At 47.8% G+C, this 17264-nt stretch overlaps 1 protein-coding gene across 1 annotated transcript in view; it reads right to left on the reverse strand.

The window, feature by feature from the left end:
• Window positions 1–17264, reverse strand: part of zfpm2a (zinc finger protein, FOG family member 2a) — an 82909-nt gene that overhangs the window by 4773 nt on the left and 60872 nt on the right. Inside the window, exon 4 of the mRNA XM_030370115.1 lies at window positions 140–346. Coding sequence (XP_030225975.1) covers window positions 140–346 — 207 coding nt within the window. The remainder of the gene's footprint in view (window positions 1–139; window positions 347–17264) is intronic.

Here is a 17264-nt window from a genome sequence, read left to right on the forward strand (position 1 = left end):
GAACCAGCAGTGCTGAGGGGGGGGTTGGTAAATCAGAGCAAGACAGACGGACAGAGGAGGACAGAGCGCAGTGAAGACGAGTGGCGGGTGCCCCTTATCTGCACGCAACCCGGCGCGTGCACGTGTGTGCAACACTCACTGTTGACGATGGCGGTGGGCAGTATGGAGGCCATGGCGGCCTGCTGGGGCAGGAGCTGGATGCTGTCCAGCAGCCTGGCGGGGTACATGCCCTCGCTCAAAGACATGTGGTTCACCGCCTGCAGGCGCGAGTCGAAATCCACCGCAAACGCCACCAGCTCCTCGCCCTCCATCATGTTCTTGGTGGTGGTGCACCAGAGTTGGCCACCTGGACGAGACAAGAGATAAGGAGAAGAGGGACACCGTCAGACACACAATCCGGGGAGGAATTATACAATGACCACTTGAAAAGGGTGTTTTATTTATGTTATATTAGGTGCACTTGGTGAGTTGTGGGTAAGGTGAATGATGTTTGGCGACAGAATGCGCTGTTATTTCAGTATGGCATCAATGGTGGGGGGGAAAAAGCCATTAACTACTCAGTGGATAGGAATATAGGCACAAAGCTAATGCCTGGTAGTGCTTTAAGCTAGCTGGGTTAGTGTAGAGCCTGGCTGGTGGAAAACGGAGCCCACACACATGACTGCCAAACTGATACCAGGTCCTCCATATTATTAGATTGTTGTGTTTTGGGATTAAGACATTCCTGTGAAATCTTCCAAACGTATTCATTAAGTCAGAGAAAGCACGGGTAGCGGCGGGGGAAGGCGGGGATGGGAGTTGTGGTGGTGGAGTAGGGGGGAGGGGGGGGGAGAGAGTGGCGGTTTTAGCTTAGATAATATTTATCTCGGCACATGACAGGCTTTTCAGCTGCACTTCATTTTCCATTGAAGAGATTAAAGTTTTTAATGTGACTATTTACAGAAATCTGGCTGGGGAGATAACAACAAACTATGATACGCCGCCGCTAAATGGCAGAATTAGGACATTGTTTCTGAGGAAAGCCGGACAATTAATTAAAGCGCGCTGTTGGCTTTCAAAGATGTGCAAACATTCTGACGGAGCGTCAGACGGTGGTGGTGGGGGGGTGGTGGTGGTAGTGGGAGGCTGGCGGGTAGGGATGCGATAGGAGGCCGTGCCTGATCGGGGATAAAGGACATCCTGAGGAGAGGTGTGGAGGCGGGGTTGGCGTGGCGAAGGACTGCCTCCCCTCCTTCCCCCCCTCTACTGACTAAAACACTGATTACTGACGCCTGATGGTGTTCAGAGGAGGAGCTGCAGACCCAGAGCCTTAAGCCTGCCATGGGCACGGCCGCCTGACGTCTGATGGGGACAACCTAATACAAACTATCGGCTCTGAATTCAAGAGGAGAGGAAGAAACAGAGCTGTCATAATAACGCCCTACCGTTCCAGCCATGCATTATGCATAAATCACTGTTTAAGGACTCCAGCACATGAATTGCCCCATTATTTCGTTTTTTTTAATATTATTGATATTTCTTTGATTAAAACCATTCAAGGAGATGGTGAACATAAGAGCAGTAGAAGTGTGTCAATGAGGAGTGAGAGGGTTAAGAGTTAAGATTGTGCTATATTTCTTGTTCTTTGTGATGGCTAAATGTCTGTGTATGTGTATCAATCTGCACCTGTCAGTGTATGTGTGTCTTCATGTGCACCTGCTTTGGTGTGTGTGTGTGTGTGTGTGTGCGTCTTTATGGTCACCTGTGTGTGTGTGTGTGTGTGTGTGTGTGTGTGTGTGTGTGTTCATGGTCACCTGTGCGTGTGTCAGTGCTACTCTGGAAGAGTGCTTATCTGGTGGCCAATCTGGTCTGACGAGACACACTTCAGGGTGCTTGACTTGATCGTTTTGATTCTGTCACAGCACACACTGCCTGGAGAGACCCCTTGAATTTTTATCTCCTAATTAAAATAGCAAAACTCCTCTCCTAACTGTCCGCCATCAAGGTAGATATGAAGAGCCACTGACAACGTTGGGATGGGAGAGGGACGGGGGGAGGGTGGCTGCATTTATCAGTGGTGACTACACAAGTTCCTCTGAGAAGATCTTTTAGCACAGAAGCACTCGCACGCTCACAAAGAGAATTATGCAGCAGGTCTCTGACACCCCTTGATACAAATCACCGGTTTTACCGAAGCTACTCTAGATACTCTGCGTTCTCCTCCAGGCTCAAATGGAGATGATGAAATGGTCTAATGAAAGAAAAGAAAGAATGTTTTACAAGAGCTCGGATACTGCCATTTAACGGCAAAATATGCAGACAGAGATTGAATCCCTGCAGCCAAGGATGCGACAGATCCATCTGTTGTGTGTGAAAATGCTGGAAGTCAGTTTGAGGACCGAATGTCCCGGTTTTATCATGCTGCATGAAACACTGTGGCAGCAACCTTGTTTTGGCACACTGGAGATCCACCCAGACCAGATAGCAGACAGGCACGGAGGTGTATGCAGGAGGACTGCGACAGTACGGCAGATATTAAAATGCTAATTGTTCCTCAAGCCTGCATTGTTGCAACATCTTGAGTCGATTCAATAGGGGTAGAAACCTAATGCTTTAATGATGCAAGATGTTCTATATCCGCCGTCCCCCCAATCCCCCCTCCCCTCCCAATCGACACCAGATTGTTATATTAGTATATGCATAAATTAATGTTGTAATTCTGACGCTAACATGCATGCACATATGTGCACGGATGGACCCATCTCCGGATGCACACATGGATATCTATCTGTGTGTGCGATGGAGCATGCACAAACACACAAACACACACACACACACACACACATACTCACGCACACACACACACACGCACACACACACACACACACACACACACACACACACACACACACACACACACACACACACACACACACACACACACACACACACACACACACACACACGACACACACATCCGCAAGTACACGCATGCAAGAACATACATTTACACACAGGTATTATTTAATATACACACACTGACTAAAATATTGAATAAATGCCTGATTAGACATTTTATGAAACAGTAACACTATTCCGAGAGACGCTTATGTGTTATTTTCTGTACTCTTTGTACAGGAGGTGATCTAGGTCATGGAAGCAGAGGATGACCACCTCTGCCACTGGCTTGGGGAGTATAAAAAGCCCCTGTGTGGGTGGAGGGTGGCGGCGGGAGGGGGGGGCTAAGAAGCAGAGAGGCAAACCATAAGTCTTGAAACTAGGGGAAAAGGCTGGAAGAAAAGTGCAGCTCGAGATTTGCACTTGTTTTGCCTGTTAACTGTCTGCAGTGAGCTGCCTTTGTGCAGCGGCCAATGCAGTTGGAATGAAGGCTATTGTCTAAATCCTCCTGCAGAGCACCTGATAAAAGAATAAAGAACTATGACATATTCTAAAAACAATGGAGGAATTAAGGGGAGACAATAGGCCAGCTGCCTCATTAAAACAATCAAAAAACGGCATCCTGTACGTAGTCCAGATAATTAAAAAACCACTGCTTCCCAGAGTCTTTCAATGCCATATCCACCAGCATACGGAGGCCCTGAGACTATGGCTCTGCTGGCTAAATGCCCTCTCCTCTCTCTCTTCTCCCTCTCTCTCCCCTCTCTCTCCCCTTTGATTAATGGTTTATTTGAACATGCAGTTGAAGATGAACATATGAAGGAATTTAAGACACAATATTGTTATGCAAGCCCCCCCACACTAGAAGTACCTCCACTCTAATCAAACGTCAAAGGATGAATCGCGCATGTGTGTGTGTGTGTGTGTGTGTGTGTGTGTGTGTGTGTGTGTGTGTGTGTGTTGAGTGTGCTTGTGTGTGTGAGAGTGAGGGAGTGTGTGTTTGTGTAGGTGGTGGGGGAGGGGGGGGCATACCTCTCTCCCTTTTTGCCTAAAGCCCCGAGAGATTTCAAAGTGCGAGCATCAGAGCACCAAATTTTAATTTCCTCCACTTTAAATGACTTTATAAGGAAAAAGGTTGGATGTGTCTTGTATCTGAACATGGAGGAGGCGGGGGTGTGGAAGGTGGGGTCGGAGAGAGGGCCCCTCAACGCCCCAGAATAAAACAGTTTGTTTCATTACCCGCTTATAACCGCAAACCACCGTATCTTAATGAAGCCCACAAACAAATCTGGAGCCTCGTGCGGGGCACAGAGCGAGAGACAACAAAGCGGCAGAAATAACAGAAGGCGGCGGATAATTAAACTGGCCTGAAGACAGGTATTCGAAACGTCGGTGTGTAAACAGCACAACTCTTTAATAGTTCGGCTGTAAAACGCATAGTTAAGCGCGTCAGCAGCACCACTCGCCTCTCCCATCTGTCCACGCACATTACGGCTGCGGAGGCCCATTACAGCACTGGTGTGAAGTCATGTCTCACTGCAGCACCCGGGCTGGGTGAGGAAGGGAAGGGGGGAAGAAGAGATGGGGCTGCAGCTTCTGGGAGGACTATCAACAGCCCCTCCGACGCCATGTGAATACACTGTGACTGTGTGTTCTGGAAGTTACCATCCACTTAGCAAAGCAGATGAGTTGGATCGTGGCCTCTTCCAATTCCGCCGAGCGTGTACAAAGGTAACCTTTGGATTGGTAACTTATGCAGCAGATCTTTATTTTTATAATCAATATCGTAGGGAACGTGTCAGGCGTTCCATTACTGGAAATTAAGGGCAGGAATAAATTGCGGGCAATCTCGTATCGCTGGCTGTCTCGCGCCGACAGCCTGATAGCCGCTTGGCAAAGCGCCTCGTCCCCCTGATTATTCAGCCTCTTAAAGTTGTCATCTCTGTCCATTGGCTTGCCGATAACTGTTGGTCTTAATTGTGAAGTGAGGCTAGCATCGCCCCGGGCCACGGAGAGGCTTGTAATTAAAGACCTCTACTCTCCTTGTCTTCAAATCAGCTCAGACTCCTCCCTCGCCCCAATGGGAACGGGCTTCTAGCACCTTCGAATAACAAGTAGCCACATGCTGTTCACCGTGAACTGTAGATTTTTAACAAGGCTTTGTCCTCGAAGAGAGCTCCATTACTAAACCACCCTTCTCCAAACACAGAGTAGCCTGGCATTGACTGATGGCTTCAGTTTTTTTATTTGCAAAAATGTGAGTGCATCAATATGCTTTTATTATAAATATTGATAGCATTATATGATTATAATTAATATGAGAATGAAAAGGAGAGGAGGAAGAAGCCGAAAGAGAGGAAGAGGAAGATGAATTCTTGCAACAACAAATCCATCTCATGAATAATGGCAAATATTGATACTGTTTACTGAATGTACATAATCAACATTATGTACAATCACTGTTGTCAAACTGTCATCAGAGCCCCGCTCAACCTGTCTACCTGTTAGTCTATCACACCCTCCCACACACACACACACACACACACACACACACACACACACACACACACACACCAACACACATGCGCTCACGTGCACACGCACACACACACAGCTACACACACAGACAAAGCACACACACACACACAGACACAGACACACACACACACACACACACACACACACACACACACACACACACACACACACACACACACACACACACACACACATAAACACACACACGCACACACACACACACACACACACACACACACACACACACACACACACACACACACACACACACACACACACACACACTGGGTCAAATAAGCTCACGATTATTGACGGTGCACCAAACTAGAATAAGCTGACTGTACCATTACCTTCTATACAAAACCACTAAGCTTTCCCCATGTCTCTCTTTCTCTCTCTATCGCTCTTTCTCTATTATACTTTCTCTTACGCCTGATGCTTCAGCTATATTTCTGGCCACTAGGAGGCACTCTTCTCATGCGTAAGCCGGGGCTGTGCAGGCGGTAGAGGCCGCTTCGTAACGATGGTCGATGCAGCTCGCCTCACCTCAGAGTGCCAAGCGACTAGACAGAGACAACCAGCCTTGAAAAAGTACCCTGATGTCAAGACAAATATTTATAGATGCCTAGGCTATATATATATATATATATATATATATATATATATATATATATATATATATATATATATATATATATATATATATATATATATATATATATGTGCATATATATATTTATATATTGAATGAAGAAAATAACTGTATATTATTGACCTAATTGTGGCAGTTTAATTATGTTTCATGTTTGTCCATACTTGTAGTTCAACCTTATATAGGTCTATAGGTGCATTGTTGTTAGCACATTTTTATACATTCAGAAAAAGTAGTAGATGCTAGTTAGAAAGAGAGATGTTTTTTGATCAAATGTGTTGGGTTTTCGAGCACTGCACAACACAAGCAATCCGCAAAAACGTTTCCCTCTTCGCAACACCGATTTTGTCCAGCCTAATTTGAGCATGGATGGACGGTCTTTTGGTGGAGTAGACAGGGCGAGAGAGAGAGAGAGAGAAAGAGAGAGAGTAGGAGAGAGAGAGATGTAGAGAGTGAAACGGTGATAGAGAGAGAAAGAGAGGGATAAATAGAAAGAGAGAGAGAGAGAGAGAGAGAGAGAGAGAGAGAGAGAGAGAGAGAGAGAGAGAGAGAGAGAGAGAGAGGGAGACCGTAGCAGAGATAGCGAGAGATGTAGAAAAAGAGAGAGAGATCGTGAAGGAGAGTGAGACAGAGAGAGAGCGAGAGAGAGAGCATTCATGGAGTGCCTTGAGCGAATGGCACACAGGTCACCATCCACAAATTAAAAAGGACCTCCTGGGGAGCAGAGGGGTGCAGACAGTCACACTCTGTCTTTACAGTGGCTGTTCCCGTGGTACAGAGACACGGAGCCGTCCGCAACACACACCAACATGCAACATATTAGCACAGTGCTCTGAAAACAAAACACAACCAAAAAGAAAATAGACTTGAATCAGCTGAAACCTGCAGAAAAGAACGATAAGATTCCGACAAAATTGAGATTTGGAGAAAGAAAAAATCTCTTGCTGCTTAAAAATTAATGCTTCACTTTGCAATTAAATGACATCGCTCTGGCAGGTCTCTGGAGATGAAGAGCGTTTTCTCCGTTGCGTTACAAAGTGAATGCTTCCCTAGTAATAGGGATAGAGTGCTGAGTACAACTGAAAGAAAGTGCAGTGCTTTTTCCAGATTTTCAGATGATGAAATACAATTGTTTTATTCAATTCTGCACAAAGATGCGCAATAACGCGATCAACAGATAAACAAATAATTATCGGAATTGATCACTATCTTACGGAACTAATAATTGGAAGATCAATAATTTTCACTTCAACAACAGAGCACAATCCCTCCTCGCTAACCAGCGTCCACCATCACTCCCACCCTCACCACCACGAGTCAAGTAGCGCTAATAAAGGAACCTTCCCACTCCCTCCAACTCTATTGTGCTCTATCGGCTCCGGTCTTTATTTAAACAGGCCTGTCCCGTTGAGCACTCTATTAGCTCTGCCGCTCCACGGGCAGTAAGGCCTGTGGTCAGGGGCCCGGTCGCGGCCAGTCGACATGTGTTTATTGTGGCCCCTGCTGGGGTGGCAGCCTGCTTAGGGGCCGGTCTGACCGAAACCCCGCTAATGGGAGCAGAGGACCCCTCGGTGACAGGAGGCTACCGCAGTGCCGCTGAGCACCGCAACACCGGGGCCCCGGCCACTCGGCGTGCTCCAGCTGTGGCTCCGTGGCCCGTGTCCCCCTACCCATCATGCCTCTGTGGGATCAGGTGAACGGCGGAGCTCCAGCACTGGAGAGCTGGTTTCCAAGGGAGACGCGTGCCACGGTCCTCCAGCATGGCACCAGCCATACGCCACATGGGCTGGCGTGCTCCTCTGTGTGTGTGTGTGTGTGTGTGTGTGTGTGTGTGTGTGTGTGTGTGTGTGTGTGTGTGTGTGTGTGTGTGTGTGTGTGTGTGTGGTGGATGCCAGCCCTAATACAAATGCATGCCGTTTAGAAAATGAGACCCTTTCTTTCACTCTGCATCTCTGCTATTTGGAAAAGATCTGTTTTGGCCTTCTGGCGTCGTGTTACTTCCTCCTCTCCAGAAGAACGGCGTGCCAGAGAGATGCACCTGTCAACCGTTTTGGAGTGAGATATTATTGATACGGACGCAGAGAATAGAGGGAGCGACGCGGCTCTTTTTTCGTCGCAATTGATTTGTCGGGGGCTGAATACACGACTGATTTCAAGGAGATGCTAATCGAGGCAACGCAGCTCAAGTCATACGTATTATCTGCTCCCCGGCAGCGCGCTCACACCGAGGCACAAACACAGCCTCACCTCCACCCCCCCCCCCCCCAAGCCTTACCAGTCACACACACATGCTGGCTTCCCAGCATGCCCCCGTGTCTCCGGCACATTGCTAATACTACACATTGGTCCGACGCACATGCTAGCGTTTTCATTCCAGTAATATAAATAAATAGCATGCGGCAGAAAAAAACAACAACCCCGGGTCCTAATTGCTGTTTGTCCCAGTGTGTGCGGTGGCGGGAGCGGAGGGCGCCCAGCCGCTGCCCTCGCTCGTTGCCATTCTGTTGTTCTGGCGCGGCCCCGGCACAGCCCAGGCGGCCGGCGGAGCCCCAGGTACCACCGAGCGGCCATCTGGAGCCGACATCTGTCTCTCTATTGATCACGAAGGGTTTAGCACTTGATCAAACAGACTGCGACAGGAAATTGCTCTTTCCCCCGCAGAAAGGGCCAATGGCCTGCGTGAAGGTAATAGAGTGGAACTGAGATGCACCAGTGGCGTGCCGGTGGAAGTGGTTGGCGTGTACGGGGGGGGGGGGGGGGGGGGGGGGGGGGGGTTGGAGGCGGGCGCTGGCATGGCAAGACGAGTCGGGGGCACGGTCGTGTCACAGTGTTGTGGGTGCGGCGAATCCGCTGCCATGGCGACGCTGGCCCCTGCCGGAGCGCCTGGCGATGAAGGAGGCGGCGTGTCATTAGTACGTCCGTGATGGCCGCCGTGACATGGCTGTTTCTGCCCCCGCTGGATAACACAGACTTTAGATTCGGCGCCTACTGAAGGTGCAGCAAGTGTATCTACCAGCGTGTCGATCGGAAAGGGTTCTTAAAGGTGCGGCCTGAGATTCACTTCAGATCCTTTTGGGAAAGGCCTTGTGGTGGCAGGGAAGCGCGATGTTGCCTTTGAAACACAGCGCGTGCGTGAGTGTGTGAGGGTGTGAGTGTGTGAGGCACGTTCAGGTATAGCTCTGGAAGCCAACAGCTGTCAGAAACTCTTAAGAAAGCTGGATCCAAGTGAAATATGCTACATGATAAGCCCACCAGATGGTAGTGGATTAATGCACTTCTACTGAAGGAGAAAAAAATAAATAAAACGCCATCGGAAAATAACAGCATGACGCTTGCCAGCATTTCAGACCCCCAGCTATTAAAAGTCATTGTTGAGATGGTTATAAAGAATGCTCTAAATCACGAGTCCAGAAAATGAACAAAATAAAATACAAAAAAGAACAGCAGTAAAATAAATGTCTTGTACACTGGGCGTGTGCTCTCTGATTATTTTAATGGTTGGAAACCTCAGACGAGAGCAGCGGTCGTACTGCTCAGCCCACTGTCCCCCTGGAGTCCCGCTCTCTGCTGCAGCCCGGGGTGAGACGCAGGGTTTACTCTGTGTTCTCTCTTCAGCATGGTGAGTACCATGTCAGGGCTGTAGTCCCCATCAGAAGCACACTGCCTCTATTTTCAACACGCATCCCAGGCACGCCCTCCAACACCATGTTCAGCCAGTACGGACGATTTGATATTGAAGGTGACATTTCTTCACATTGTAGAATATATTTAATTGTTCCTGCGGAGGGAGATACGTATTTTTTCTACCCCCCCCCCCCCACCCCCCACCCCCTTTGCCTACAGTGGCGGGGTTTGTCCTTTGGAATATGATGCAAATTTGGGGGATGAAGCAACTAATTCCTTTTTCCTCCACCTCTGCAGTGCCTCCTCTCCACTCCCCGGCCCCTCCCTACCCCCTTCCCCATTTCCTCCACCCTCCTCCATCCTCGCCCGGCACCAGGATTCTGATTAATCGTGTGACCGCCCCTCGTTTTGCATTTTACACAATCTCACGGCGCCACGGTGAGATGTGTGAGGTGTTTCGCCACTTTTGGCGAGCTGAAAAGACGTAGCCCAAGGAAGAACAAGTCAAAAGTGGGAACGAGGAAAAAAATATATATGACCAGGGGGACGTGATAAAGAGAGAGAAAAAAAAGAAAAAGAATTATCAGCCAGTGTGTTTTCCTGTTTGGTTTTAATCTACATTTAATTAAATTCTTATCTGCTGTGTGCTTATGGCTGCATTTGAATGGCGAGGCTGCATTCATTATGAATGGTAAAATTGAACTCGGAACATTGTGTGTGGCCCGATGAAGGAACCAGGCACTTATTGCAGTGCGATGCACAAGCACCGTCAGACATGCGGGGTGAGAAAAAAATAAAAAAGACAATTAAGACGGGTCTTTAAATGACTGCTGTATCCAAACATGGGGCGGGGCCACCCCACATAATGGGATCCTGACGGGGCGAAGAGAGCACAGTCAACTGTTGTTAATACACATTCCAACCCAGGCAGCCAATGGCATTGGCTTGTTTATGGAACGCAGAGGGTCCACGCAGGCTGGATTTACTAGTCCTGTCATGATAGTTCATAATCGGCAGAGGCGGGAATCAAAAAGAATAAACACGAGCAAAACATATTACAATGGAGAGGTCAAACAAAAAATGGTGGCCGTTCCTCGTAAATATTCTGCTGGTTTATCTCTGCATTGGAGGTCAACAGCAAAGGTCAATCAGTAAGTATGTAAGCAGCATTATGTGTCCGGGACTTGATGTTTCAGCGTTAAATCCCAGGGAGTAGAGGGAGTAAAAAAATGAAAAGACAACGGGTAACAATGGAGCTCCAAATTTGTATCGCTGGTGACAAAAGACACACAGCGTATAATGTGCGGTCGGCCCTTCACAAGCTCACAACAATATCCGCTAGGCAGAGCACAAAACATGCAAAACCAAATAATGAAATAAACAAAAAGAGCCCATAAGCCGAAGCGGCAAAGTTGGGACCCACGGAAATCCCTAAATCTTCCCGTTTTCAGAAAAGTGGGGAACGAGGGTGGAGGGGGAGGTGGAGAATAGGAAGGTGGGGTGGGGATAGGGTGATAGGGCCCCTGCTGTTCGGCTATGTTTACACAGCCATCCTCATCTCTAGGCCATGCTCATCCGTGGCACTGACACACAGTGTCGACATGATTAGGGCGTCTGCCTTTTGCATATGAGTGGTTGTATGTGTGTCTTGTGTGTGTGTGTGTGTGCGTGTGTGTGTTTGTGTGGGTGTAAGTGTGTTTTGTGTTTCTTGTGGGTGTGCGGGATGAATGACTTGTGTGTGTGGGGAAAGGGATCAACAGCAGATAATCACTCCCAGGCTGCTCAGTACTGGTCTTTAAAATAATGTTGGGAGTCAAGTATCTCTCTCTCTCTCCCTCTCCCTGTCTCCCCCCCAAAGCTAGGTTATCTCCCTTTATGTTGTGTGTGCAGTCTAAATCTGACTAACAGGACACAAGTAGCAGAGCACAGCACATACGTCTGGAGCGTGGAGAGACGAGGAGAGAGACGTTACCGCGAGGGGTTAAGATTAGCTGTCGCAGGGACTCAAGAGACGGGGCTTCCATTAAAAAAATGATGTTTGATGTTACTCAGGGTGGAGGAATGGAAAGAAAGGACGGAAAAACGTTACAATGTCTGATTCAACCTTGGGTGTCGCCCGCTTCCTGTTAAAGCTCCAGTGCAGATCATGATTCTGACCCTGTCTCTTTATCCGAAATGATACAAAGTCATTCATCACACATCACAACCCTCCCTTAGGTTCTCCTTCCCTGCCGCATTCCCAGACCACGCGACCACACATGGATGGTATGTATATACATACAGTGCGACATCAATTCCTACGTCGTAAATACTGCTCTCTCTCAGGCAAATAAGCCATAAACTCCAGGTACCTGTGATGCAATGCCTCGGGGCTATAACCCGCACCATTCACAGGAAGTAAACAAGCACCCACAATTTACGGCGCCGTATTTCTCCTTTGTGTCGCTTTCATGTAAGCAAAAGAAAATATACGCCACCCGGCCTGCGTCTGCAGCGCCTTGGTGGAAGTTTCACTCGTCCTCTTCGCCGTTTTTTCAATTGTCTTTGTCAACATCTGCTGCCATCGGCCAACCCCCCCCCCTCCCTCCCTCCCTCGCTTAACGCCCCCCTCCCCCATCACCTGTGTGTTATCACCGTCCGTCCTGTCGGGGAGCTCTTGAAAGCGTGCCATGGCGTTGACTCCCATTTAGCGGCAGGTCTGTGAACTCCTCACTGTGGACTTACGCTAACAACTAATTAACATCATAAAGAACGCCTCGCTGAAGGACGACACCAGCAACCTTGATTTGCACATTCTAGCGCAAAAATGACCTGTGTTGTTTTTTTTGTATTTATTTATTTGTGTCTGCCAGTAGCGTGTTTGCTTTTTTTGTTGTCATTTGGCGGTGTGCTCGCGGGGAAGCCGTCAGACCCGCTTTGACCGGTTGTCCTTTTGATAACGTAAGATAAAACCGAAACGGTAGAACGTAGGCCTGATTTTTTTTTAGTTATGCAAAAAAAAAAATGGAATATGCATTTCAAAAAAATGGAAAACAGGGAATCTCTGCACTGCCAAATTCTGCGCTTGAAATAACACATTCAACTTTCTAATTTTCTATTTGAATATAGAATATTTCCAGGCGGTGAGCGCGGCAGACCTCCAGCTACCGGTCCGAGTAGCACGGCGCCGGCTGTCAGTTGCAGGCACTTTGCTGGCTGGCTGAACTAAGCTGGTTTAGAGTGACAAGTCTTCAGCACTGGCAGCCTTCACTTCTCCCAGCCATTGCTCCACAGTCCCTCTCTCGCCCGCTCTCTCTCTCTCTCGCTCTCTCTCTCTCTCTCTCTCTCTCTCGCTCTCTCTCTCTCTCTCTCTCTCTCTCTCTCTCTCTCTCTCTCTCTCTCTCTCTCTCTCTCTCTCTCTCTCTCGCTCTCTCTCTCTCTCGTTCCACCCACAGGCTCACAACCTTTCTCTTGATGGCCATCAGAGTTGACCACTATGCGCTAGTCAACTTCACAGCCCTGGTCCTACTTCCACCACTACCCAGCCCACCACCACCACCACCACCACCACCACCACCTCACATTTCCTCCCTCTCATCTCCCCTCCTGGACCAAAGTGTGAAACAGAAGCTAACTTGCAGCTCACGATGCAATGCACTCGCACCTCATTACAGAGCCACATTACGGACTACAGCAGTAATGCGGCTTTAATCTTCTGCAAATCGTTATAAATGTCAAGTCGGGGCAGGGGACTTCCCAGTCTGCTGCACCACTGGCTTAGTCCACTATTCGGCATTAGCTTTTTTGCCAGAGAATTACATTCATCACCAGATTCCCCTGAAACTTTGAACTCCATTGTTCTGGCACTCGATGCACCATTACCATACTTTCCAAAATGGTTGCTCTGTGTTTCTCTCTCCCTGCCCTAAAAAAAGCGACAACTTCTGCATACAGCTAAATATGAAAACCACTGATACCCCCATCTTCTCACAGACACACACACACACACAGACACCGTCTGTACCCTCCTCTGGTTTTCTTCTTCTCCTTAGTCTCCTTAATGAGACGCTACAGCCCTCTCTCTCTCCACTGAAGGACCCAGACTTTGTGTGTGATAGAGAGACTGCGGCTGTTTATTAATAATGAATTGGGATGTTTGCGCGTGGAATGTTATCAGCACGCACACAATCCCACCAATAGTTTGCCCTGATGGGCTAGCTGGGTTCCTCATTAGCAGAACATATTTAATCCAGAAGTTTCTTATCAAATGTCACACCTGCATCTCTAAATGGCATTTTCACATTCATTCGCCTGTATTTGGGAGATGAGGCGCCAAGGTGCTTTGCGGAGATTAAGAAGAAGAGAGGGAGAGAGAGAGAGCAAGCTTATTTTATCATTTAGCGGGTCTGGAAGGAATCCAAGGAGTTTTTGTCTTGTTGTTGTAATTAGAAAGCCTTTTAAGTGATAACGCCTGCATAGGAATATGAATATGTAGCGATCAGGCCAGTCCCACCCCCCCAAACACATACACACACACACACATCGACCCCCCCCCCCCCAACTCTGTCTCCGTCTCCCTCTCCCCCTTCGTTCTCACTCTCTCTCTCTGTTTTTTTCTTTCCCTTCGCCCCCCTCCCAACAACCCCTCCTCTCTTGTCTTTTTTAAATAGTTGAATGCTCCGGGTTTTTTTTGTTCTGTGTACAGCGAGGATTAGCTCAAGCTTCAGAAGTTTAATGAAAGCCTTGAAAGTAGGCAAACATTCCACGGCTGAACCCGTGCGCGTCCTCCTTTTCTGCCTGCGACAATCTTGGGTTTTCCTCGCGCAGTCGAGTCGGATACGACACGTGTGTGCTTCTGTTCTTCCAGACAAACAAGGATCTGGGATTGCAACATTCATCAGCTTTACACACTAACATTATAAATACAGCTGAAAGAAATAAAACGGAAACACGATGACAATGTGCCGGTATTTGGCCCAGATTCGTTTGCCACACGACATCAAAATACCTTAGGTATCAAATCAAATCAAAATATAATAAAAATGTTTACGATTTCATATTTCAGAAAATAAATACTGAAATTCATACTGTAGAGTGCCAGATATGCCAAAGCCTTGGTCTCCCCTTAGCTGAGATAAATCTATTTCAGAGAATATAACATGATCATTGAAAAATCAACTAAAACAAGTAACATTTCCTCCTACATCGTCCCCACTCCCCTTACGACCAGGGACATGAGGTATCCAGTCTCTCTCTTGTTCTCTTTCTCCCGTTCTACTTCTCTCCCTCTCTGTCTCTCCCTATCTCTCTCTCTCTCTCTCTCTCTCTCTCTCTCTCTCTCTCTCTCTCTCTCTTCCTCTCTCCCTATCTCTCTCTCTGGCTCCCTCTCTCTCTGTCTCCGTCTCTCTCGACCTCCCTCAATCTCTCCCTCCACTCTCTCCCTCCCCCTCTCTCTCTCCCTCCCTGTTTCTTGCCCTCCCTCTCTCTCCCCTCTCCCTCCCCCTCTCTTGCCATCCCTCTCTCCCTCTCCCTCTCCCTCTCTCTCTCTCTCTCTCTCTCTCTCTCTCTCTCTCTCTCTCTCTCTCTTGCTCGCTCTCTCACACTCTCTGTCAGTAGTGGCATTTAGTTCTGCTGCTAACCATCGGGTCAGAGATAAGTGCAAAACTGAGAAATATTGATCCAGTAATAGCGGCTCGCGCTTTGACTCTGACACCCTAACCCTGCAGACATAATGTCATAGCCTCTTATCCGTCCCTCTTAACACAGCCTGCCTATCGGCCAGCGGCTGTCACCTGTGGTAATACACTTCTTAAAAGCCCTCCCCCACACCCCCGCTAAATCACAAAAATCGTTGCACTTTCAGACATTATTTATTTTCCACCTCTTAAAAGTGAAGCATGATTTACAGTTGGGTAAAAGGCTGTGTTGCTCCCCCTTGCACGCCCGCCTCCCCTCCCCTCGGTCCCTCATCGTCCCCAAAGACCCGCGCGTTCCCTCTGTCAAGCTAATTCTATTTGTACCGATCGGATGGAAGGGGCTGCTGCTATATCGCAATTACGACGTGGGGCCTGTGTAATTGTGTTAGCTCACAGCGCATGACAAGTGCGGTTGCGCTAGAACTTGTGGAGGCATCCCAGATGCATGCCGGGTTTAGAAGTATTCATTAATTGAAATTGTCACTGGGTAACAGTGCAGTAATGCAGTGTCTGCCAGGTATGAAAGAAGAAGGATACAGCTTAATTAGTCCAGCTTAATAGTAGGGATACTGCACCATTTAGCAATAAAAATAATAACAATGATAATAATAAAGATTATTATAGGAATAATCACAAAACATTCAAATGGTCTTCATTTGTCTGCGGGTGCGTGCGACAGCTCTACATGTTAAATACCTAGACGTTTCAGTTATATGCAAAACCGCTTGAAACAATCGTGCATTTCTGTAAAGGTATGCAGACAATGCGGATGTGTGCCTTCCCGAAAAGAAGTAAAAACAGCTGCCAGACATCGTGGTTGTCGTCAATATATGCTAATGTCTGTTTGTTATCTCCCAGGCAGCTCAGATCCAGCCTGGGCTGGGGCCGGTGGGGGGGGCAGGCCCACGGCTACTCCCAAGCAAGGTTTACACTCAGGGGCCTCTAATGAGCTCTCTGAGGGGCCGCGGTTAGCCAGACACAACCAATGTACCGACAGCAGTTGGGGAAGTTGCGTCGCTAAGTTGGAGGGCCTCCATATGCTGCCCGGAAGGCCTGAGACGCGGCGCTGGAGAGGACTGGCATTGGCCCAGGGAAAAGCACACTCCATGGTTTCACTTTCCTTAAATGCTTAGTGCTGTTTCCCATTCCTCTGAGCAGAAGTGTACGGCTGAGATAATGGCTGGGTGGCTCTAGACCAGTCTTGGAATACGAATGCGTCTATAACAAAACAAAAATGGAGGTGTGTGTTTGCAATTCAATTTTTCTTCAATGGTAATGAGATTAGTTCTTCACATAAATACATCGCAGACCAATCCCACATATACTCATCCTCATAGATCGTTTTACCTAGAAGCCACTTCTTAGTTAGAGGGCATTTAAACATCAGGCTAGGCCCTTTTATTACAATATTATCAAGTGCATTTGGTGTTCGATCAGTAGGTCCTTTGATCGTATGCCTGCCTATCGATCTCTACAACGTTGTTTATTTGATGCGGCCACTTATGTACCTGTCCAAGAAAAAATTACTCAAATAAACTAAACCATATCCATGTGGAATCAACGCCTACCCAGTTGGCTCTAGGCTAACCTTCATCTCTACACACTTTCTCTATTCCAGGTCTCTGGCGATCAAATATACATCCATTAAATATCCATCAAGTGCCATATTCGCTTTTTATACTTGTTTTTACTTTAAAAACCCTGTTGCATTTCTTGGAATTGCTCGACACTTGCCTCCACTCCGTCTCAATGTGTGTGGGTTCTGCTTTTAACCCCCAAGAGAGCAAACCAAACGACGGCTCTCATTAAATGGAAGCATCACACTGGCTTTTCTAACCGCATTGTCTCTCACACCTTATCTATGCCTTCATCTGAAAACTTGGAATAAATTAGACGGA

The sequence above is a fragment of the Gadus morhua genome, chromosome 11, assembly GCF_902167405.1.
Source record: "Gadus morhua chromosome 11, gadMor3.0, whole genome shotgun sequence".
Classification (NCBI taxonomy): domain Eukaryota; kingdom Metazoa; phylum Chordata; class Actinopteri; order Gadiformes; family Gadidae; genus Gadus; species Gadus morhua.